Below are 23,189 nucleotides of genomic sequence, written 5' to 3'. Positions count from 1 at the left end.
GGAGACTGCCAATCAGCACGTGGGCACCAGCAGAAAGGCAACAGGGCACAGCACCAGCCCAGCTGCTGCCTAATCCCCTGAAAACCAACCTCTTCGGCTCCTCCCCCCTCCCAAAAGCTGGAGCTGGCCCTGGGAAACAGGGCAGAGGGAGTTGCTGGAGAGAAGAGCCAGTTTCTGGATGCTTGGAAACAGGCCCAGGGCAGCCTTTACCTCCTCTGCCCCTGCCACAGCCCTGGCCCCCTCCTCACTCCACCCCCCCACCAGCAGGCTCCTGGGTACATGGGAAGCAAGCCCCTGAAAGCCATCATCACCCATCACTTGTCCCAGCTGCTAGGACAGGCTCCTTCCAGCAGGTACAGGAAGAAGGAGCCATTTGTGATAATGTCCCCCTCAGAACCAGGGCCATGGAGGCTTGAGGTCTTGCCCCTGCCCTGACGAGGATGCTACCCACTCACCCACCCTGTGATTGAGTTCTAGTTGTCCCCAAGGGCCCCAGCACCAACAGCCTACTTGTTCCCATGCCCATGTGTCCACCCTCATCCCAGCTTCCACATTTCCACCTCACCCATGGGCCATAACAGCTCCTGGCTGGGCCTCCCTGAGGCAATGGCACAATCCTGGCAGGGAAGATGTAGTGTAGGGTTTGTGTCGGGGAAGCTGGTACCTTCCTTCCCCATCTCCCTCTGGTCTGGGCTGGTCCCTGTGGCAATCCTGGCCATGTACCCATGGAGCCCCTGAAGTGGGGCAGGGCTCAGTAATGACAGGGAAACAGACTCTCGTGGGATGTTTACTGGTTGAAGCCTGGGAGCTGTGTGCTACAGACAAGGCCACAGCTCGGGATGAAGTGACAGGAAGTGGCGCTCCACAGGTGGGGATGGGAGTATCTGACCCAGCAGCTCCTCACGGCACCTTCACCACCTGCATGATGTTGGTGTAGCCGGCCCCGGGTCTCCAGCCTGTCACGACAATCACGACATCATTGGAGCTGAGGAACCCTCGCATCCTCCCTGCAGAGGAGAAGAACAGGTGAGCAGGGAAGAACCAGCCGGGGAAGATGACCTGACAGGTCACATAGAGCAGCAGGCAGCTGGGGAGAAGGGGTGGGCAGAGTGGTTGGCCTAGTGGGCAAAGCTGTGCCAGGCACTGGGTAGATGGGAGCTGGCCAGGTCCAGGCAGGTAGAGGGCCACATTTACCCATCTCTATGCTGAACTGCACTCTGCAATCCACATCATCCGCCCACACCTGCTGTGGAGTACCCCGGTAAAGCAAAGGGAAGACACCTCGGCACAGGTGCAGCTGGCGTGCCACCTGCTCGTTCCGCGTTACAGCGATGATGAGGGCATGAGGCCGATAGCGGGAGAGCAGCTGAGCAGACCTGTGAGAAAGGCAGGAGGGTAATGAGAGTAAAACGGCCCCACCCACCCCAGCATTTACCTCCTGCATTCAGCCTGGTTTGCAGGCTGGCTTTCAGACTGGGAGTGCTGTGGTTAGAGCAGGGACTGGCAATCAGGACTCCTGTGTTCCCACCCAAGCCTGGGAGAAGCCTAGCGATAAGTGTATGGAGAAGGGGCAGGGAGTCAGGACTCCTGGGTTCTATCCCTGACTCTCACTTACAATGGGACCTTTTCCCTTTCTGGGCCTCATGTACCCATCCATGCCATGGGTAGCCCTGTCTCCATTCAGGCCCTTGAGATGTGTAAGGACTGAGAGCTCCCTGCAAAAAGGGGCTTAGCAAGCTAAGGATTAGTGTTACTCACTGTACTGGGAGGGAAGGTTCCTGCACACTGCTCCCTCCCCCAGAAGGGTACAGCCTCCACCCAGGAGCAAGGGCACCATGCACTCTGATAGTCCTGCCCCCGCCAGCCCTTTGCCTCTCACCGGCCTGAAATGGTCAGCACAATGATGGCTGCAGCACAGCACTTGAAGGATGCCTCCACAGCCCCAATGGCTGTCACCTCGGTGGGGTCCTGGCTCAGGGGGGTCACCTTGCGCAGCCCCTCAAACAGCTGCTGGTTATAGATGGCAGCCTCAGCTTCCCTGGCGATCTGCAGAGACCCCAAGCAGCTGGTGAAGGAGCTCACTGCAGCCAACACACTCCACCCTCCTGACAGCAAGCCTGAGGGGGAGACTAGGCCAAGAGCTGGCAGAGCCCCCCCAGAAACCACACCCTCATCCCACTCCATACAGCACAACCTGCTGGGCGGGGCCAGGCTGGCGTGGCAGAATACCCCCACCCACCCACCCGCACAATGCCCCTGCTGGGCGGGGCCAGGCTGGCGTGGCAGAACACCCCCACCCACCCCACCCCCCACACACAATGCCCCCTGCTGGGCAGGGCCAGGCTGGCGTGGCAGAACACCCCCACCCACCCCACCCCCCACACACAATGCCCCCTGCTGGGCAGGGCCAGGCTGGCGTGGCAGAACACCCCCACCCACCCCACCCCCCACACACAATGCCCCCTGCTGGGCAGGGCCAGGCTGGCGTGCCCTTATAGCTCCTCAGGGTTCACACCGCATGCTGCATGTGCACAGCTTCCACGGGGTAGGCCCCCTTGGCTGTCTCTCCTGACAACATGATGCAGTCAGCTCCATCCAGCACAGCATTGGCCACATCACTGCTCTCTGCCCGGGTGGGACGGGGCTTCTTAATCATGCTCTCCAGCATCTGGGGGGAAGAGGGAGACATGGCTTCAGCCTCACTGCCAGCGTCAGATCAGCGCTCCACGCAGTACCCCAAGGTGGTGTCCTGCCCCTAGGACTCCCAGACACATTGAGTCTTGGGGGTTTGGCCCAGTGCCCTAGACCTGGTGGGCCAGCATCTGCAAACTCCAGCTGGGCACAGCAGGGTTGGGTCTGTCCGTCAGTTCCTGATGCTCAGGGGACTGGCCTCACCTGCGTAGCACAGATTACAGGTTTCCCGGCACGGTTGCAGCGGCCAATCATCATCTTCTGAGCTAGGAAGACCTTCTCTGCTGGGATTTTGATGCCCAGGTCCCCATGAGCCACCATGATTCCATCACTGGCTTCCAGGATCTCATCAAATCTGCAGCCGGGGCAGAGCCAGGCTTAGCCCCATGGGCCAGCGTGGTTGTTAGGGCCAGCAGAAACCTAGCCAGCTCAGAGAGACCACTGCAGTGTGCAAGATGCCTGAGCAGCATGAGTGGAGACACGAACACCAGGTATTGGGGAGGCAGAAACACAAAGGGTCAGTTCACTCAGTGGAGTGGAACATGCTGCTCTGGGGGTGGGGAAGGCAGAGAGACAGACAGATGAAGGCAAAGGTGGGCATGTGGGGGCAGGTGCTCGCAGGGGCAGAGACACAATGGACATGGTTTGGGCAGATGGTCAGATGGAAGAGGTGGGGCTGGGAGATAGGCTCAGGGCAGCAAGGTGCTTGGTGGGGCAGATATATGCAAGGTGGAGAATGGACATGGGCTGGGTGCTCAGTAGGACATGGGAACGTAGGTTGGGGTAGAGGAACAGTGAGAGGGGAGAACTCAGTGGGGCAGATGGGCAGAGGAGACTTACCTTCTGACACCCTCCTGGTTCTCAATCTTGCTAATGATCTTGATGGCGTAGCTGCGCTCGCCCAGCACATCCCGCATGGCAGCCACGTCCGCTGCTTTGCGGATGAAGGAGGCAAAGATCACATCCACGCCGTGCTGCAGCCCGAAGTGCAGGTCCTGGATGTCCTGCTCTGACACAGCTGGCAGGTCCACCTCTGCCCCTGGCAGGTTGACCCCCTTGCGGCTGCACAGCATCCCCCCATTTTCCACTTCAGTGATGCAGCCATCTGCACCTGGCCAGGGAGAGAACACCAGGGTCAGGCTGAGACCCCAACCCAGGGGAGTCACATGAGGCCCAGCGCTGGGGGTGGGCAGCAGCAGGTGGAGGGAGGGGACATAGATGGGGGCAGCACAGTCACTGGGGGCAGGAAGCTCCCGGGCAGACACTCCTGGGGCAGGGCACCAGTGCAGAGCCCCACAGGACGTGGAGGGACGTACTGATTTCCTTCACCAGCAGGGAGATGAGCCCATCATCCACAAAGATCTTCCCACTGACCTTGACGACGTGGGGGAGGTTCTTGTAATCCACCCATATGGTGGCCTGGTCGCAGTGCTCCTTGAAGGCCTCATCAGTGGTGACAGTCACACAGGAGCCCTTCACTAGCTCCACCTCCATGTTCTCACCCTGCAGCAGCATGGATGGGATTGGGAATCCCTCAGCCTGCCCTGCCCTGCCCTGCCCTGCCCTGCTCTGATGCGGCCAAGCCAGTGCCGCTCACCACAGCCCTGTCCCTGGCACATCAGTCCTAGTCAGAGTCCCATTGCCCATGGCCAGCACTTGCTGGCCCCTGCCCACAATTCTCAGCAGTACCTGCTGCCCCCCAGCACTGCTGCCCCCTAGCCAGCTGCCCCACCCACAGTTCTCAGCAGTACCTGCTGCCCCCCAGCACTGCTGCCCCCTAGCCAGCTGCCCCACCCACAGTTCTCAGCAGTACCTGCTGCCCCCCAGCACTGCTGCCCCCTAGCCAGCTGCCCCACCCACAGTTCTCAGCAGTACCTGCTGCCCCCCAGCCAGCTGCCCCACCCACAGTTCTCAACAGTACCTGCTGCCCCCCAGCACTGCTGCCCCCTAGCCAGCTGCCCCACCCACAGTTCTCAGCAGTACCTGCTGCCCCCCAGCACTGCTGCCCCCTAGCCAGCTGCCCCACCCACAGTTCTCAGCAGTACCTGCTGCCCCCCAGCACTGCTGCCCCCTAGCCAGCTGCCCCACCCACAGTTCTCAGCAGTACCTGCTGCCCCCCAGCACTGCTGCCCCCTAGCCAGCTGCCCCACCCACAGTTCTCAGCAGTACCTGCTGCCCCCCAGCACTGCTGCCCCCTAGCCAGCTGCCCCACCCACAATTCGCAGCAGTACCTGCTGCCCCCCAGCACTGCTGCCCCCTAGCCAGCTGCCCCACCCACAGTTCTCAGCAGTACCTGCTGCCCCCCAGCACTGCTGCCCCCTAGCCAGCTGCCCCACCCACAATTCTCAACAGTACCTGCTGCCCCCCAGCACTGCTGCCCCCTAGCCAGCTGCCCCACCCACAGTTCTCAGCAGTATCTGCTGCCCCCCAGCACTGCTGCCCCCTAGCCAGCTGCCCCACCCACAGTTCTCAACAGTACCTGCTGCCCCCCAGCACTGCTGCCCCCTAGCCAGCTGCCCCACCCACAGTTCTCAGCAGTACCTGCTGCCCCCCCCCAGGACTGCTGCCCCCTAGCCAGCTGCCCCACCCACAGTTCTCAGCAGTACCTGCTGCCCCCCCCCAGGACTGCTGCCCCCTAGCCAGCTGCCCCACCCACAGTTCTCAGCAGTACCTGCTGCCCCCCAGCACTGCTGCCCCCTAGCCAGCTGCCCCACCCACAGTTCTCAGCAGTACCTGCTGCCCCCACCCAGGACTGCTGCCCCCTAGCCAGCTGCCCCACCCACAATTCTCAACAGTACCTGCTGCCCCCCAGGACTGCTGCCCCCTAGCCAGCTGCCCCACCCACAGTTCTCAGCAGTATCTGCTGCCCCCCCGCAGGACTGCTGCCCCCTAGCCAGCTGCCCCACCCACAGTTCTCAGCAGTACCTGCTGCCCCCCACCCCAGGACTGCTGCCCCCTGCCTGATCCTGTCCAAGGTTCCCAGCAGCAGAGTGAGGTAGTCCTGTCCCTTTTGCCAGACTCACTGCGTTCACCAGGCCTGTGCGGATTTCAGGTCCTTTGGTGTCCAGCGCGATGGCCACAGGGCGGTAGAAAAGGGGATTGGAGGCAAAGCTCTCAGTCACCTCCCGGATATTCGCAATGGAGCCTGCATGATCCTGTTGGAGAAGAAGGGCTGGGTGTGCAAGACAGGCACCATACCAAGGCTCTGAGCCTTGTCCCCAGATATCATGCCTACCCCGAGGGTGCTGTACCCTCACCACTAGCCTTCCCCAGCCTGGGACCATGCTCTGTCCCTCTCCTAGCCCCAGGTCTCTGTGCTCTGTCGCAAGGACTCTGGGCCTTGCTCCCCTTCTGTAGGAATCCTTCCCACATGCCAGCTCCTTCCCCCAGGGTGGGGAGTCTTCCTCCTTCCAGCCCCACCAGACAGGCTGTCAGCCAATCCCACGACAGGATCACTCCCCAGTTGTCCTCAGCAGGCAGGACATTCCCTAACTGGGCACTATAGGGTCCCTCCACCTTCCCAAGAGCCGGGGCTCCAGGTGCGATGTGGTGCCTAGCCCAGCCTGGGCCTCCTCCTGGACCTCATGGGTGCCGTGTGAGAAGTTCAGGCGTGCGATGTTCATCCCGGCCTTGATCATCTCCTGCAACATCTCCACAGAGCGGGAGGCAGGGCCTGTAAGACCATTGGCTCAGCTGAGGACTGCAGATGGCCAAGAGCCTCACCCACTCCCACTCACCGCTCCCAGGATTCGCCTCTCCTGGGTCCCACTCACCCCCTGGCATGAACCTCCTGCAGCTCCCACTCACCCCTGGCACAGGCCTCCCCACTGGCACACACCTCCCCCAGCTCCCACTCACCCCCCAGCACACACCTCCCCACCAGCATGCACCTCCCCTGGCTCCCACTCACCGCCTAGCATGAACCTCCCAACTGGCACACACCTCCCCCAGCTCCCACTCACCCCGGCATAGGCCTCCCCACCAGCACGCACCTCCCCTGGCTCCCACTCACCCTCAGCACGTACCTCCCCACCAGCACACGCCTCCCCTGGCTCCCACTCACCCCCCAGCACACACCTCTCCACTGGCACACACCTCCCCCACCTCCCACTCACCCCCCGGCACACACCTCCCCTGGCTCCCACTCACCCCCCGCACACACTTCCCTCTGCTCCCACTGACCCCCTGGCACACACCTCCCCCAGTTCCCACTCACACTCCAACACACACCTCTCCTGGCTCCCACTCACCCCTGGCACACACCTCCCCTCTGCTCCCACTTACCCCCGGCACACACCTCCCCACTAGCACATGCCTCCCCTGGCTCCCACTCACCCCCGGCACACACCTCCCCTCTGCTCCCACTCACCCCCCAGCACACACCTCCCCACCAGCACATGCCTCCCCTGGCTCCCACTCACTCCTGGCACACACTTCCACTCTGCTCCCACTCAGCCCCCAGCACACATCTCCCCTGGCTCCCACTCATCCCCTGGCATGAACCTCCCCACTGGCACACACCTCCCTCTGCTCCCACTCACCTCCTGGCACACACCTCTCCCAGCTCCCCCTCACCCTCTGGCATGCACCTTCCCCTGCTCCCCCTCACCCATCTCGCATATGCCTCCACCCACTCCCACTCACCCCTTGCCTGGGACATGTCTTCCCCCAAGCCTCTCTCTGTCCCCAGCAGGTACCTCACAGCCTTAGAGAAGCCAGATCCTACACAGCAAGTGGGCAGTATCCTGAGCTGTGCACACATCCCAGATTGTGCTGCAGCCTGTTAGGGAAGAGCTGGTACCTATGGTGCAGATGATGCCAGTGTTGCGGGTGGTGATGGGCTCCGAGTCGATGTCCAGCAGACACAGGTGCTCCAGGAAGGTGTCAGCCATGGCTGCTGGCAGCTGGTGCCTCTGGAAGAAGGCTGTGCCGAGCTCCTGGGCAAGCTGGGCCATGTTATCCTGCAGCCTCAGCACTGCACCTGCTGCAGCGGGACAGCTCCCGTGTTAGCAGCCAGCCAGCAGCACCCTGGGACCCTCGAGCCAGGCACTGGGACAGGCAGCTGGGCTGGGTCTCTCCCACGCAGACAGGACACAGCAGGGTCTTAGCAAGGTGCCTGCCAAGTGCCCTGTGATCATTGCTGGGCCTTATGATCACTCCCTGACTGCTAGAGACACACGCACAGGCAGGCTGGGCCTGGCACCCTGCACAATTAATACCCTGTTAAATGGAGCCCCTGGGTGATCACAGATCAGGACCCTGACTCACCTGCCATAATGAAGGGCCAGAGTCCTCAGAGCTCAGCTGCCAGCCAGCTTCTGGCTCCAAGCCTCCAGAGGCACCCAGGCCAGGTCACATGAGCTAGTTAAAGACTCACCAGACCCAGGCGGACCCTGTTCCTGACTGACAGCACAGGAGAAGCCATAACCTGGTCTCAGGCAGAGCCCTCCTGTCCACAGGACAGTTTGGAGCAGCCATACCAGGCCCCACACTTTGCAGGGGGGGCAAACCTTTCTACAGAGTAGAGCATGGGACCCAGGGCAGCCTCGCAGATTGTCAGGGTGGCTTGGTGTGGACTGGCAGCAGGGGTCAGGATCCCCCACACTCACCACAGTGGTGGGAACCAGAACTACTCAGCAGCTGCTCCACCCCAACCCTCCATGGCTAGCCCCTGCTGCTGTCCCACAGACCCCCGCCGATAGTTCCCCAGCTTTCATCGTTGGGGGGAGGGGCTTCAGGCAAGAGGTGCAATGGGAGCAAAATAGGGGCAGGGGTTGGGGAAGGAGTATGGAAAGGAGGGGACTGTGGGGGGGGTTGCCTCACACCTTGCACCTGGGGGGCTTGTACCTCCCCTCTCTGCGGGGGGTTTGCCCCTTGCCCAGCACCCCCAGGACAGCCTTGGTCCCAGCAGAGAGTACCACCACCTCACACACCTCTCAAACTGGAGACCTGGGCTGCTAACAATAGCCAGTCCCTGATGCCTGAGCTGTGAGCGCTGAGTACTCCCACTCAACTCTCAGAGCCATCACAGCATCAAGCAGCTGCCGGTCACAACTTCCTCCCTCTTCCCCCCTGCACGTGCAGATTCACACAGAGCCAGGATCTGTGCACAGAAAGGCTGTGTCCACTCGTCTCAGGGGAAGCTGGGAGGCTCCCCCTAGCTGGGCTAGTGCCAAGGGTCTAAGGCCATTCCTTAGCAGTACGGCAGGAGGCAAGGCCTGGCATGTCGATCTCAGACACTAATGCTCCTGTGGCAGTAGAACATCCCACTCCCACTGTTTAGACATGGTCCCTCTAGCAAAGGAGGGCTCAGTCTAGGGTGCGGGGTGCAGGGCACAGCCTTGGGGAAACCAGCAGTTACACTGGGGCAGAGGAGAGTCAGGGCCCAGCTCCAGGGGCTGTTCCTCAGGAGAGATGCAAGGGTGAGGCCCCTCAGCTGGATAAGGGCTGTCTGAGCCCCCCACCCCAGAAAGTCTGCACAACAGGGGTTGAACTGCCTGCAGTGCAGCTGGGAGCTACTCACCTGGCTCAGGTCTGTGCAGCTTTGTCTTCCCAGCCCCCACTCTGTGCAGAGCCTAAGTGAAAAATGAGGAAATGGTGGCGGAGTCCTTACTCTCTGCCAGCCCCTCATGAGCAGCCCAGGCTCAGCCTCTTCCTGCTCCCTGTGCCCTCCCCGCTGGCTCTGCCACTGGCACACTCCGATCCAGGGCAGCCCCTCCTGCAAGCCTGAACCCAGGATGCTGGGGTGTCCCTATTCATAGTCCCCATCCCCGCCCCACGCGCAGCGCATCTCTCCCAAATGCTGTCCTGTGCCCTAAGAGCCCCAGCCCCCAATTGCTCCACCGGACACACATCCGCTCGTTCTGCCACCTAGTCCTGCCTGGGGCCACAACGTCCCTGCAGCAGCCCAGAACCGCTTAGCGATGTCAGCCCCTGGCCCCCCCAGGCTGTGTGGGCGGGACTTGTAGCCCAGGGTCTCAGCCCTAGTGCAGACAGGCCACCAATCTCTGCGAGAGAAGAGCCAAATTCCTTCCACCCATCACAGCCCCACTCGCTTCACGCCCGTCCCCACCCCCTGCCCCTCCCCATCACTCCCCCAAGTCCTGCCCATCCGCATCTAAGGGGTTAACTCTTGCAGGTTCCCTCCCTTGACCCGTCTCTCGCCTTATCCAATCAGAACGCGCAGGATGCGTTAGCCCCGCCCCTTCTCCTTGCTACTGGTTCATAGCTCTCCAGCCCATCCTCATACCATGGAGCTGACCAATGAACGCGGCCGTGTTTCACGGTCCGCCACGGGGCCCGGCTCCCTTTCCGAGGCACGCTGGGAAGTGTAGTCCGAAGCGGGGGCAGGGGGCCCGGCGGCCGCGCGGCTGTGTCACCACCAGAACCACAAGTCCCAGGGCGCTGCGCGCCGCGGCTGGCTCCGTATCTGAGGGCGAGCGGCTGAGCCGGCTGTCTGGTAGGGGCAGCGCCATGAGTGGGACGGCGGCGGAGGACCGGGCAGCTTTCCTGGCCTTCTTCCCTCGGCTGCTGCAGGACCTCACCGCCGAGGGGCTCCAGCACCCCGAGGTGGGCGACGCCGTCGCCCGGCTGAAGCAGGTGAGGCGACCGGCTGGGTCGCCGTCAGTAGGCTCCAGAGTGAACGCGCCGCCTGCAGCGTCGCTCGTCCAGCTCGGTCCCCAGTCGCGGCGGGCAGGGTCCTGCTGCCGTAACCCGGCGCCGCGGTCCCGAGGTGCAGGCCCCGTGCAGTGCTGTTCTGTCGGCGCCCGTGTTCTGGGGCGGGGGTAATGTGTGCGGGGTGGGGGGGAAGGCCACGTTGCACTCCGCAGCAGCACACTCGTGTAATACTTTGAAAGTAAATTGTAAACTAAGGTCCTGTGGACTGACACCAAAAACCCCGCGCAGCCTCCCGAGACTGTCTGCCGGACACAGTAACCTACTCTGTTTCAGCAAAAACCGTGGGCGTCCGGTGGCACCTCACAGACCGACAGACTTATTAGCCCATAAGCTTTTGTGAGGTACAGCTCACTTCGCCAGAGGTTGAAAAGAAAGAAGATGAGGTAGGGAGATGAGCATATAACATCAGTCCTAATTAAATCCAGACAGATGTGGCTCATCTCCAAGAATGAGGAGAAAGTGGGAGTACCTGAAGGGGAAGTTACTTATTGTAATGAGAGCCATTCCCTGTTTTTTTTTTTCAACTTATTCTGAGAGTGTCAGATTTGCATATGAATTCCAACTCAGCAGTTTGGCCTTGCAATCTGGTTTTGAAGTTTGCCTAAGAATAGCAACTTGCAAGTCTGTCACTGTGAGTCCAGAAAGGTTAAAGTGCTGCCCCACCGGTTTTTGTATGTTGCATTTTTGATGTCTGATATATATCCATTTATTCCATTGCACTGAAGCTCACAGGACATACCCAGGGCTGACAAATAGTGGTTAGCACTTGAATGGCTCTTTCACAGCTTCAGTATTCTGATAATAGGTCTGGCAGGCTTTTTGTCTTTTAAGCTAACTAGATCCTCTCCAACAGGAGGAGACAGGTGGGTGGCTATTGAGACCCAGTGGTGCCCCAGACTTTTAGATGCTTTATGCAACTGTATTCTGTTTAAAACAAAAAGCAGTCAAGTAGCACTTTGAAGACTAGCAAAATAGTTTATTAGGTGAGCTTTTGTGGGACAGACCCACTTCTTCAGACCAGAGCCAGACCAGAACATACTCAATATTTAAGGCACAGAGAACCAAAAACAGTAAGCAAGGAGGACAAATCAGAAAAAGATAATCAAGGTGAGCAAATCAGAGGGTGGGGGGGAAGGTCAAGAATTAGATTGGGCCAAGTAGGCAGACGAGCCCCTATAGTGACTCAGAAAGTTCCCATCACGATTTAAACCATGTGTTAATGTGCCGAATCTAATTCTTGACCTTCTCAAACCTAGTTCTCAATCTAATTCTTGATCTACCCACCCACCCCTCCACTCTCTGATTTGCTCACCTTGGTTATCTTTTTCTGATTTGTCCTCCTTGCTTACTGTTTTTGGTTCTCTGTGCCTTAAATATTGAGTCTGTTCTGGTCTGGCTATGGTCTGAAGAAGTGGGTCTGTCCCACAAAAGCTCACCTAATAAACTATTTTGCTAGTCTTCAAAGTGCTACTTGACTGCTTTTTGTTTTGATAGTGTATAGACTAGCACGGCTTCCTCTCTGTATTCTCTTTGTGGTTAAGGACAGCCCTGCCTGGGGCCAGTGCACCAGGACTCCTCACACCGTGTGCACTGGAGCTGAGCTGTATACCTTGCCACACCATGGGCTATGGAATGATGCCCTGCAGAGACCACTGCACAGCTTCCTTTTGCCCATTTGCCTTCTCCAGGTGCTGGAGTACAATGTCCCAGGTGGGAAGAATAACCGGGGCCTGACAGTGCTGGCTGCCTTCCGGGAGCTGGTGCAGCCAGAGCAACAGGACCCAGAAAGCTTCCAATGTGCCTTGACCATTGGCTGGTGCATTGAACTGGTAAGCATGTGCTCTGGACCAGGCTCAACCTCATGATGCTTCTGTGGGATGGCATCAAGCTGGTATTTGCAGCTGCTGACACTCCATAATGGGGCCTTGTGTGTGTTTTATGTGATAACTTCTTCTGTTGTAGCTCCAGGCTTTTGTTCTAGTGGCTGATGACATAATGGACTTCTCCCTTACCCGCCGTGGGCAGCTCTGCTGGTATAAGAAGGTAATAGAAGCAGACACACCCGAGTGGAGGCACTGGGGAGAGGGGGAATGGGATGGGATGGGATGTTGAGGGAGACACTGAGGATTCTCTAGAGAGTGGGGATGGGGTGAAGGTGGCTGGCTCTGGCATGGTAACATGCCCCTGTTCTGTTGCAGGATGGAATTGGTTTGGATGCTGTGAATGATTCCTTCCTTCTTGAGTCCTGTATCTACCAGTTGCTGAAGAAATATTGCCGGGGGCGGCCCTACTACGTGCATCTGCTTGAGCTCTTCCTACAGGTAGGGCTGACTTCTGTGCTCCCAAGACCTCCCATCCCAGGGTTACTCACACCCCATTGCATTCACGGGCATTTCTGAGTTTGTTCACGTGTCTCTGTTTTGTGCTTGGAAAATCTCTGCAGCATTGGAGCAGATTGTCCCTGCCCCATAGGCAGAGATAGCAGCTGCTGCCCCTTCCCTTCAGTGGTGGTGAGGGGTTGGGCGCGCACATTCTCCACGTGCTGGCTGGGTAAGGGGCTCCTGGGGCTCTAAGTGTGAATATTGTCCTGTATGGTTCAGTCCATAAGCTCTCTTGTTCTCAGACCTCCTACCAGACTGAGCTGGGACAAGCATTGGACCTCATCACTGCTCCACCTGGCCATGTTGATCTTAGTCGCTTCACTGTGCAGAGGTGATGTGCTGAGGCAGAGGAACTCTATCTCAGAGGGAAGAGGGTGCCAGGGGGGTGTAGTCCTTGGGCCTCTTGATGGAGAGGGAACCATAATGCCCAAATCACTCTCCTTCTTCAGAGTTCTCTCGGGATGTTGGACAGCTATAACTTGCGTATGGGTGGGTCAGAGCTGGGGGCTCACCTCTTTGCCAGGCCTGTTGGGCTGTGGGGATACCCATGCAGCAGTAACTTATCTCTAGGTGCTGGTGTGTGGGAGGTGTGTGCACGCACTGGTGGTTGATCTCACACACGCTCCACCCTTTCCCCCAGAGCCTGGCCCAGCCCCTGCTTCACCTCACTCTTTCCCCACTCCAACTCTCCCTCCCTCCCTCCCAGAGCCACCTGCGTGCCCTGAAACAGCTATTTGCAGCTGAGAAGGAAAGGGAGGGGTTGATTAGCAGGCTGCTGCAGGGCTAGGCAGAAGCTTGGCTCCCTGTGGATGCTGAGCACCTGCTAATTTTTCTCCCTGGGGGCTCCAGCACCTATGAACCAGTTGGAGAAGGGACACTTGGTTCCTCTCTTGGAGAGCAGGACCTATTACCTGGCTTGTTCCTCCAGAAGTGGCCCCAGTGTCTGTGCAGACTAGACCTAGGGACTTAGGCTGACTTGAGGCCAGCGTCACTAAGTGTGAATACTGTTTGGCAGGTACAAGACAATTGTTAAATATAAAACAGCCTTCTATTCCTTCTACCTGCCAGTTGCAGCCGCTATGTACATGGTGAGTATAACTCCAGCTGCTGCCTATTTGGGTTCACGTAGCAATGGAAAGGGCATGGGCCAGGCTGGGGGCTTGGCAATGGGTGGCTATGTGAGGGCTGTGAGACTGGTCTGGAAGGAAGCAGGCATCTTGGGATCAAGTAAAGCACGTGGGGAGAGATGAGATGAGGGGCAGGCCTGCAATGTGCCACCCAGTCTCTCAGCCCCTCCTGTCTCTCAGGCTGGCATTGATGGCGAGGAGGATCATGCCAGCGCCAAAGCCATCTTGCTGGAGATGGGAGAGTTCTTCCAGATCCAGGTGGGTGACTCTGCCCTGCCCTGGGGTACTCCTAGGGCACTGGGAGGCTTGCAGCAGAGCCCTGTTACTGTCTCTTCCCACAGGATGACTTCCTCGACTGCTTTGGGGACCCAAACCTGACAGGTAAGATCGGCACCGACATCCAGGACAACAAGTGCAGCTGGCTGGTGGTGGAGTGTCTGCATCGTGTCTCACCTGAGCAGAGGCAGCTCCTGGAGGTAACAGTAACTGGGTATAGGCTGCTTGGTACAGATGGGAAGCAGCCTTGACCCTGGCTTTGTTCTTCTAGTGTGAGCCAGGTGGCAAAGAAGGGGTGCAATTCTGTACTGTAACGTGTATCTGGAAAAGCTTGCTGCACACAAAGAAGTCCTGCCAGCACCCACTGATGGTTGCAAGGCTCTAATAATCAATGGTCTGGTGCAGTGTTTCCTGTAAGTTAGGCACAGGGGAAGCCACACAGGGAAGATTCAAATGCCATCTAGCTGGCTAGCAGAGTGCCCATGGTGCCCATAGCCTGTGTTTCTATGGGTGGTGCACATTCACATGTGGCTTGGCACACATAACAAAACTTATTCCACACAGGGGTGGGGAAAAATTAGAGGGAATGCTGGTCTGGTGCCATTGAGTGCTGAGCCCTCTGGCAGGAGACTAGAGCTCAGAACCAGGGGGAGCTGTTGGCTCCTGGGGCAGCTGGTTTGGCAGCCAGCAGCTCCATTCTGGCCTTTCTCTGCCCCTGTTCCTTGACTTCCAGGAAAACTATGGCCGAAAGGAGCTGGAGAAAGTGGCCAAGGTGAAAGAGCTGTATGAAGCTGTGGGCATGAGGGCTGCTTACCAGGAGTGTGAGGAAAACAGCTACCAGCGCCTGGAGGAACTTATTGAACAGCATGCCACTCGCCTTCCCAAAGCCATTTTCCTTGGCCTGGCCCAGAGGATTTACAAGCGTCAGAAATGACAGGCTGGGCTGGCTCTGCAGGCTTCTGGTGGAAAGGCAGAGGTGGCTGGCAGCTGCTAGGGCAAACCCAGCTGCTGGGGGGGAGGGGATGCTTTCCCCATAGCTGCTACCTTGGTGCCAGAGAACTGCACAGCATCGCACATGCTCCTTTGCTCTCTGTCTTCCTGGTGTGCAGGGCAGAGAACCTCTGGCCATGTAACCAAGCTGCTGCTACACCAGTGCTACTAAGTATTTACATCAATAAACATAAGTTTATTGCAGCTGCTGCCTGGGTGACTGGGGGGAGGTCTGGCCCAGAACAACCCCAGGCCCTGAGCTTCTGCCTGTGGTGAAGGGGAGGCGGGTGGGAATGTAACACATGCACCTACCTCAGCCCCTGAGAGTATTGTGGCTGTGCATCTGGCCTGGGGGGGACAAGGTGCTGCTCCTCGCCCAAGGAGGGGGGACGGCTGCTGAGTGGAGCTGGGAAGCTGTCCTATCACCTGACCTGGCTGCCTCTGGTGTTTCCTTGGCTGGGGGAGCCTCTAGCCTGGCCAACACATCCGTTCTCCTGCCCCTTGAGCGAAGTGTGGGGGACCCCTGCATCAAAGGTTTTGGGGCCTGGCAAGGGCGAGAGGAGCAGAGTGCCTAGAGGGTGGACAGATCGGCTGTGAGCTCTGCTTTTTCCGTGGGGGGACGGTGCGCTGGCTCTCTGGTGCCGCAGTGCAGGACCAGAGCCCAGGCCCGGAGCTCGGTGGTGGGAGGAGGGCGGAGGATGGTTTGCAGCCAGTGCAGGACCCTGCTGCAGACAGGGCGGGCGGGCTGAACCCTTCCCCACCGCTCTCCGGGCGGGGCGGGATCCTGCGGGCCGGGGCAGGGAGGGTTAATAGCAGAGGCTGGCGGAGGACGGAGGCTGGCTCCTCCCTGCAGCTGGTGAGCTCAGCGGAGCCGCTGCAGCCCCTTCCCGCGGCGCCGCACGCCGCAGAGCAGTCCCAGGAGCCGGGCGGCCGCGCCCTGCCTGCAGCCGGCCAGGTGAGCATCCCGGGCACGGAGCGCGCTGGAGCCTGCTGCACCTGCCGGCTGGGGCGGGGACCCTCCGGGGGCCGACGCGGTCGCTGGGTCCTCCCCAGCCAGGCCCGGCTGCCCGCGCCAGCGCCCGCATCTCTGTGCCTTGCAGCCAGTCCCGGCTCGGGCTCCAGCCGCGGCAGGGCTCGGGGAGGAGGCGGATGGTGGCCCCCGCCCCCATCTCCCGGAGGGCGGGCAGCTCCCGCGAACGAGACAGGGGCTAGGTGACCCCGCCCCCATCTCCCGCGGGCCAGGCCGGGGCTGGGCTGGGCTGCTCCGCTCCGCTCCCCTCCCTCCGCACTGGGCTGCAGCCTCCCTGGGGAGCTGGACACGCGGTCCCGGCTTGGGTAGCTGCCGCCTACTGCGGGCCCCTCTGCCGCTGTTAGCGTGTTTAAGCGCCGCGGTGCCCAACCATGCCCCCGGTGCCCAGCCGTACCTGCAGCCCCTGGTGCCTAGCTGTACCCCCGGTGCCCTGCCGTACCCCCGCCCACCACTGCTCTGTCGTACCTTGCCCCCCGGTGCCCAGCCGCACCCCCAGCCCACCAGTCTCGCCCCCCGTACCTGGCCATGCCTCCTGTTGCCCAGCTGCACCCCCTTCCCCCAGTGCCCCACCCTACCACTGCCCCTTCATTCTGGATGACTGCAAACAACACAGCAGCAGGGTGCAGCTGGCAGGGAGGCTGCCTGCAGGTTACACCATCACAGGCACGCCTGGTGCTGGCATCTGAGCAAAAGGGCCTTTCTTGGTGTCTGTGTGACTGGCTGGGGTCTCTGCAGCACCCGAGGGGAGGGAGCGCAGCCATCTTCGGATTCTCTTCCCAGCAGTTGCAGAGAGTTTGGAGGCTGGGGGCTGAGCAAAGGGGCTGGGAGCCCCTGGATCCAGAGCCTCGGTCCTCACCCTACCCCTTCACTCCCCTGCCAATGGGCCCCAGCTCCCTCAGGCCAACTCACGTGCCCAGGGCTGCCTGGTGACACTGTGAGCACACACCTGGGCCTGGATTGTGATGTGAGGCTTGTGAGGAGCTGCTCAGAAAGTCCCCAGTTCCTTTCATGGGGGCACCATTGATGGGGGGTAGCCCCACCAGGGGAGCTGGATCAAGGCCACTGTCCCAAAGGGAGAGGCCTCCCCTCTCAGCCCCCAAGCTAGCCAGTGCCTGCTCTTTGGTCCCCAAGGGTCCCTCCCATGCCTGGCTGGCCAGCCTGTTGGCAGTGCAGTAACCAACAAGTTGAAAGAAAATCACTCCACCTGTGGCTGGAACTGGCCACGGACTGGCCCTTCCCCAGCCTGTCTGGACAGCCAGGCAGAGCTAAGCATGGCACTGTGCAGGTCTGGGCATGGTGCATAGCCACGTGACAGGAAATAGCAGTTGTCGAGCATAAATCCCTCCTTGTGACTTATTGATGACCAGAGAGATGGAGATGGGGCAGGGCTGGGAACGGCGGCAGGAGTGGGTACCAGGGCAGGAGCAGGACAACCTGGAGTGTGCCATCCCCTTCACATGAACTTGGTGAGGGGCTGGTGCCAGCCTGGCTGGGCTGGATGAGGCTGTCACTGGAAGGAATGAACAAACTATGGTTACAGCACATGATGCCCAGTGGCACTTCCCCCAAGCACTCAGCTGTGTGAAGCTAGGTTCAGCAAAGGCCATGCTGCGAAATTCTCCCAGGCCCCAGAGATCAGCACTCACACACATTGGCCCTGGGGCCTGGTTGCCTCTGGGTTCTGGAACTGGGCAGGTGACAAGGGAAGTGGATGATGAACTCCTGGGAGAGTCGGTGCAATGGCCTCACTGGAGCAGAAAGCAGATGTGTGTGGGAGGTGGGTGTCTCCAGAGAAGCCCTGGTGTCTGTGTGATGGGCTGGGGTCTCTGCAGCACCCAAGGGGAGAGAGGTGTTGGCATGAGGGCAGGACAGGGAATGGCCCCTGCTTCATGCTTTCCTTTGGGATGTGGGACCTATATGCCCTCACAGCTGTGACATCTCTGTTCTGTGTGCTCCAGACCTGTAAGCCTTTTCTCCGATGCTTGCCCATGAGGGCGGGGTGAGAGAAAGCCAAGTGATTCCCTAGGTGTCATGCCACAGTTTTGGCTCTCCTCCTCTTGGAGCTGAGGAGCTGAGGGTGGCATGCCCCTGCTGACACACCCCAGAAGCTTTCCTGGCAGCAAGCCTTCAAGGGCACCATCTCCTTGACTCTCTGTTGCTGAGACACTGGCTGACAGAGACCTGGCAGAGGTAATTCGGTCCTGTGGCCTCTGCAGATCCCCAGTGGCCCATACAGCTGCCAGCCCAAGTCACGTGAAACTCCAGCAAACAGCACTTGGTAATCCCAGGGCAGAGACACAGGGGACAGACCCTACCCAGCTGGGAGAGGCATGGCAGGTCCCTAAGGCTGTGTGTCTTTGGAATTCCTAGCCAGAGTCATCTCCTGGACAAGGGCTCTCATCCCCTGGGGAAGTTGTTACTTGCCCTCAACTTCCTCTCACCCTATCCCACATTTTTTCTCCCAGCTGTGAGTGACCCCATGGAGCAGTTTAGGTTTCCAACACACATCTGTGGGCCATGAGGCTGTTACGTTAGCTGAACTTCCCAGACCAGCCCCACATTGATTGTTCCTCCTGAGGACATGCCTGTTTAGCTGAGAACCTGCCCGCTGCAGGGACTGAAGCTGGTTTGCTGTTTGCAGGGAGCCGGAGCTGAGTGTTGGGAGCAACGTGGCTGTGGGGGTCTGGGACTTGCTGGGGATTCCAGGTCCTGCCAGCCAGCATGATGCTGTCCCCAAAGAAAGGTCTGCTGTGTAACCTCAACCACATCCACCTGCAGCACATCTCCCTGGGGCTGCACCTCTCCCGCCACCCTGAGCTCCAGGAGGGCCCTGTCACAATGGCTCCAGGAGGCCAGACAGGCTGCAGCGACTACCAGGAGGACTGTGACACCCCGGAGCAAGTCGATGCCAATTCCAACAACACCTCCATGCAGTGCCGGTGCTGCAAGTCCCATCCACAGCAGAGCCCGATGCTGGGCCTCCACCACCTGCCTCTCCCCAAGGATTTCCCTTCTGTGCACATCGAGGAGGAGCTGGCATCTCCTTCAGACCTGGCTTCCTCCTCTGTCAGCACCTGCTCGGATTTCAGCTTGGAGGACACACCGGTCTCTGTTTATTGCAAAGCCTTCCCCAGTGAAAAGGCCTCGTCTCCTGGCAGTCAGCCCAGCCTCGTCCCCCCGGAGGATGCTGCCTCACTGACTGGCAAGGGGGAGCCATCTGATAGCAGACATGCTAACCTCAACGTCCAGGGACAAGAGCGACTGGAGCCTGGGGCCTGGGAGAGCCCAGACAGCCTGTGCAGTAGCACTTTGCTTGACTCCCCATCTGATGGTGCTGACTCTCCCAGTGGGAATGGGCAAGGAACCGTGGCAGAGCTGCTCCCCACTGGGGTCTGTGCTGAGTTGGACTCCAACTGCAATTCCCTGCCTGCCCTAAGCACTGAGCCATCTGCTCTGTCTGCACTTCCACCAGGCCAGCAGGGCTCCACGCTGCACAGTTCTGTTCAGGCCCCGCCCCCAGTGCCCCCAAGGGCTAAGTGGGGGCTGTCAGCACAGCACAGAAGCCAAGTGCACATGCCTGTTGGAGACCAGAGCATGGAGACCGCCCAGAAGACCATCACCTCGTTCCACGAGCTGGCTCAGAAGCGGAAGAAGAACCTGTCTGAGCCACCACCCCACCAGGCCAAGAAGGACCCAAGCGACTGGCTGATTGTATTTTCACCTGACAAGGAGCTGCCACCACAGAACGAGCTCACCTGCTGCAGTCCCTTGTGCCTGGAACCACCGGGGCCCCTGCTCCAGCCTGACGAACCGGCAAAGCCCCCTCCCTGCAGCCACGGGGAGGTGACCACGTTCAAGGAACTCCGGTACCGCAGTGCCATCAGCAAGCATAGGGGCCAGCTGGCCTGGGAACAGGGTGAAAGAGCAGCCGCCCAGGCTCAGCCTGAATCCCAGCAAGCAGCAGTGGGCACAGATGTCTTCAGTAGCAGCCAGCTCCAAGGCCCTGACTGGGTGCCACCTTTGCAGCTGGATGGGCATCTCCTGGCACTTAGGGAAAGCCACCTGGCAAGGAGGCAGTCCCCTGGGCTGCAGCCTATCACGGAGGGGCTGCTGGGTGACACAGGGGAAGGGGGACAGCCCCTGGAGGGCTACGTCCTGAGGAGGAAGAACCCTGAGGCTGGCTGTGAAAAGGAGGCACTGGGCTGGAGACTTAGGGGGCCTGCAGGGGACCCCTGGGTGTCAGAGAAGGCCAGGAAAGGAGACAGAACCTGCAACGAGGGTAAGAGCACCAGCTTCTATCAAGGCATTTCCCCCTCCTCAGCTGCAGAGGCACCTCTCCCAGGTACCTGATGGCTGGGCTGGGCTGGGCTGGGCAGGGAAGGGAGTGGGAAGCGGGAGGGATTTCTCCATGCATGCAGCTGCAGACTGCGCATGGGATTACCACCTGGGTGTCCTCTCCTGATCCTGACACACCCCATCTTCATCACCTCTCTCTTCCTGCTGCTCTTGCCCCATTCCTGGTGAGCTGATGGGCTGGAGGTCTGGCTGTGGTTTAGGCTGGGTGTGCCCTGCAGGGTTCTGGTGGAGGCAGATTGCAGTGGGTATGCCTGGAAGAGGTTTGTAGAGCTGGGCTCAGGTGGCAGAAGAGGTTTGGGGAGCAGACAGGTTGTGATATGGTGATGAATGCAGGTGGCATATGAGGGATATGGTGATGTGCAGGTGGCATATGAGGGATATGGTGATGAATGCAGGTGGCATATGAGCTGGCCAGTTCTTTGTGATTTAGTGCAGATGTTTTCTGTGCAGCTGTGCTGCTCTGTAGGAGATGGAGCTCCTCTGCCAGGAAGGGTAATCCCCTCTCACCTTGCTTGTCCTAGCTGCTCCTTGTGTACACGCCCCTCACTGCCCTCCCCTTCCTCCATCGCTGTGCTGCAGCTGCTCGTGCCAGTGCAAAGCTAGGAACTCAGAGCCAGTGTGGCTGCAGTGTGCGCCAGGTGGCAGGCAGACCACAAGGCCATGGGTGAAGCACCTGATCCATCTGTAGCTCCCTTTGTTGACTCAGGGATATCACCTGGATGCACAAGGGAGTCCTGCCCTGTGGGATCCCTGAGCAGTTGTTACCCAGGGACCATCGGAGATGCCCTTGGTCGCCCCACTGGGCTGCATGCCAGCCCTGGGTGAGAGATGAAATGGGCTTGTGTGGGGGAGTTTCCATCTGAGGGGCTGAAGAGAGTTTCCCGGGGCAGGAATGGCTCAAGATGCAGGGAATGCTGAGTTTAGGGCTGGGCACCCCATCAAACCTTGCTTCCATCAGGCCCACAAGAGCCTCCAGCCCCTATGGCTGCTCAGTGGCTGCAGGGATAGCTTCTTTCTCGCCCTCTCCCTTCCTGGGCTGGGCAGTTCCTGGCGCTCTGGGGGTTGGCAGGATGAGTCTTTGGTTGCATGGTGGCTGCTGAGCAAGCCAAGTGGAGGAGAGCACCTCTGGGGAGAGCAGGGGCCATCACTGGTCATCACTGGGTCCAGAGTGCCCAGGTCTCTGTTGGAGGTAATGCCACAGCTGGGTCTCTCTGCTCCTGAGACAGACAGTCCAGGACATGGGGCAGATGTCCCTTTCTGTGAAGGCTGCCTCCCTGTTTCCCTCATGCTCACGTGCTTGGCCTTAGCACCTCCCTCCCTCCCTCCTGTTCCCTGGGACCCCTCACAGAGCCTTTCCTGAGGAGGAGATGGGGCACTGCAATGCTGGGGCCAGAGCAGTCTCCTGCGGGCCATGTTGGGGCACAGATATGGCCATGTGGTGTTGTGGTTGTGAAGTTGTGTGTGCTGTGACTCCTGACCTAACTGTCTCTCCATCTCTCTCTCCTCACCCTGCCACCCTGCTGCTGCTACCCTGGGAATGGCTTCCTCCAATGTATTGGGGGTGGTCCATTCTTTGCTCCTGGTCTCTTTGATTTCTACCCCATGTTCTCCATTTACATACATCTGCCTCTCTGCTTCTCCCCCGCTGTGCCCTCCCTGACCCTGTATTCCCTCTTGCTGCGTTCACCCTGCCACACACTCTCCCGGCCTCCCATGCTCTCCCTGCCCTATAACCCCCCCCGGCTGTGTTCTCCCTGCTTCTATTCCCCCTGCTGCACTGTGACCACCCTGCCCCATATTCTGCTCCCTTCCCCATATTTTCCTCCCCACCCCTGTGTTCTCCATACCCCCGTGTTCTGTGCCGCCTGGTTTGGTTTCATTTCTTTGCAATCTTCTTGCCTGCAGTTGGCTCTCCCCTGTCTCACTGCCCCAGGCCTCAGATGTTGCCGTTCCAGCCTCTGCTCTTCCATTTCTCCGCCGATGGGAAGCCTCTCTACTGCAGCTTGGACTCAGTGGCACCTCCCCTGCCCCTGATCCCCTCCCTTAGCTCCAGCTTGGAGAGCATTGAGCTGAAGTCTCCTGCCCGCTTCACCCCGGCCTTCTGCCCCAGGCTGAAGACATTGTCCTGTGATGAAGTCTGCCTCCTGGCCAGCAAGCAGGAGAGGGTCTTGGGCTCCCTCTCTCCGGAGGACCTGCTCCCCATCCGCCTGTCCCCCATAGGGGCCTACTCCCCTCCTCCCCGGGGAGGGCTGCCTTTCCTGGGCAGCCCCGAACTGTCTGTGCTCTTCTCCCCACTCTTCCCAAAAAGCAGAACCCTCCCAACAATGGCCTTCCCCTCCCAGCAGGTCCCAGAGCTGCCTTGTAGAGCGGACACCTCCAGGCCAGAGGCATGTGCCCGCAGTCAGGCTGGAGCATGCTCTGGGGAAGTGTCTGCTGAGAGAGAGCAGAGCAGAAGGGCCAGGACTCCAAGACCTCCCAAGCAACGTAAGCTGCCCCTTTCCTTTCTTAGCTGGCTGGCAGAGCACCTGTTCTTCCGCTCTGGGCCAGCACTAGGCACCAGGAAGCAGCTGTGCACAGTATGGGGAAGCGAGGACAGGGAGATGCGGAGGGTGGAGGGCAGGCCTGGTGAGGATGGGACAGTGCAGGAGATCAGAGTGGATG

The 23,189-nt window shown here is 59.7% G+C and overlaps 3 protein-coding genes across 6 annotated transcripts in view; 2 read left to right on the top strand and 1 right to left on the bottom strand.

The window, feature by feature from the left end:
• Positions 1-774: 774 nt before the first annotated feature.
• On the bottom strand, positions 775-8,015 carry PKLR (pyruvate kinase L/R). Its single transcript, XM_074980573.1, has 11 exons — positions 7,960-8,015; positions 7,493-7,675; positions 6,273-6,364; positions 5,715-5,846; positions 4,008-4,194; positions 3,532-3,802; positions 2,896-3,046; positions 2,516-2,668; positions 1,880-2,046; positions 1,195-1,376; positions 775-1,007 (listed from the first exon to the last, which is right to left on the bottom strand). The coding sequence occupies exons 1-11, from the start codon at positions 7,964-7,966 to the stop codon at positions 901-903; spliced, it is 1,632 nt and encodes a 543-aa protein (XP_074836674.1). The 5' UTR covers positions 7,967-8,015; the 3' UTR covers positions 775-900.
• Positions 8,016-10,048: 2,033 nt separating this feature from the next.
• On the top strand, positions 10,049-15,346 carry FDPS (farnesyl diphosphate synthase). 2 transcript variants are annotated; one of them, XM_074980952.1, is made up of 9 exons: positions 10,049-10,150; positions 12,057-12,197; positions 12,331-12,411; positions 12,567-12,689; positions 12,992-13,080; positions 13,765-13,837; positions 14,057-14,134; positions 14,218-14,352; positions 14,886-15,346. In XM_074980952.1, the coding sequence occupies exons 3-9, from the start codon at positions 12,364-12,366 to the stop codon at positions 15,084-15,086; spliced, it is 747 nt and encodes a 248-aa protein (XP_074837053.1). In that variant the 5' UTR covers positions 10,049-10,150; positions 12,057-12,197; positions 12,331-12,363; the 3' UTR covers positions 15,087-15,346. The 2 variants fall into 2 exon arrangements, with proteins under 2 accessions (XP_074837053.1, XP_074837052.1); XM_074980951.1 differs by lacking the exon at positions 10,049-10,150 and adding an exon at positions 10,157-10,290.
• A 721-nt stretch (positions 15,347-16,067) lies between these two features.
• The window catches only part of RUSC1 (RUN and SH3 domain containing 1), a 28,677-nt gene continuing 21,555 nt past the window's right edge, over positions 16,068-23,189 (top strand). For 2 of the 3 annotated variants that reach the window (XM_074980837.1, XM_074980835.1), the window contains exons 1-2: positions 16,068-16,097; positions 18,814-20,514. In XM_074980837.1, coding sequence (XP_074836938.1) covers positions 18,894-20,514 — 1,621 coding nt within the window. In that variant the 5' untranslated portion in view covers positions 16,068-16,097; positions 18,814-18,893. The remainder of the gene's footprint in view (positions 16,098-18,813; positions 20,515-23,189) is intronic. The other variant, XM_074980836.1, reaches the window with a different exon arrangement.

This window comes from Carettochelys insculpta, chromosome 30 (assembly GCF_033958435.1).
Source record: "Carettochelys insculpta isolate YL-2023 chromosome 30, ASM3395843v1, whole genome shotgun sequence".
NCBI lineage: Eukaryota > Metazoa > Chordata > Testudines > Carettochelyidae > Carettochelys > Carettochelys insculpta.
The sequence above is the reverse complement of the archived record's forward strand: the minus strand, read 5'-3'. Positions and strand labels throughout refer to the sequence as shown.

Coding starts and splice junctions, on each gene's coding strand:
- PKLR (XM_074980573.1), bottom strand. Junction 3,047..3,531: donor AACCAGGAGGGTGTCAGAAG/GTAAGTCTCCTC, acceptor CCCCGGCTGCAG/ATTTGATGAGATCCTGGAAG. Junction 1,008..1,194: donor GCAGTTCAGCATAGAGATGG/GTAAATGTGGCC, acceptor TCTCCTCTGCAG/GGAGGATGCGAGGGTTCCTC.
- FDPS (XM_074980951.1), top strand. CDS start 10,165: ATGAGTGGGACGGCGGCGGAGGACCGGGCAGCTTTCCTGGCCTTCTTC. Junction 12,690..12,991: donor TGCTTGAGCTCTTCCTACAG/GTAGGGCTGACT, acceptor TCTTGTTCTCAG/ACCTCCTACCAGACTGAGCT. Junction 14,353..14,885: donor AGCAGAGGCAGCTCCTGGAG/GTAACAGTAACT, acceptor CTTGACTTCCAG/GAAAACTATGGCCGAAAGGA.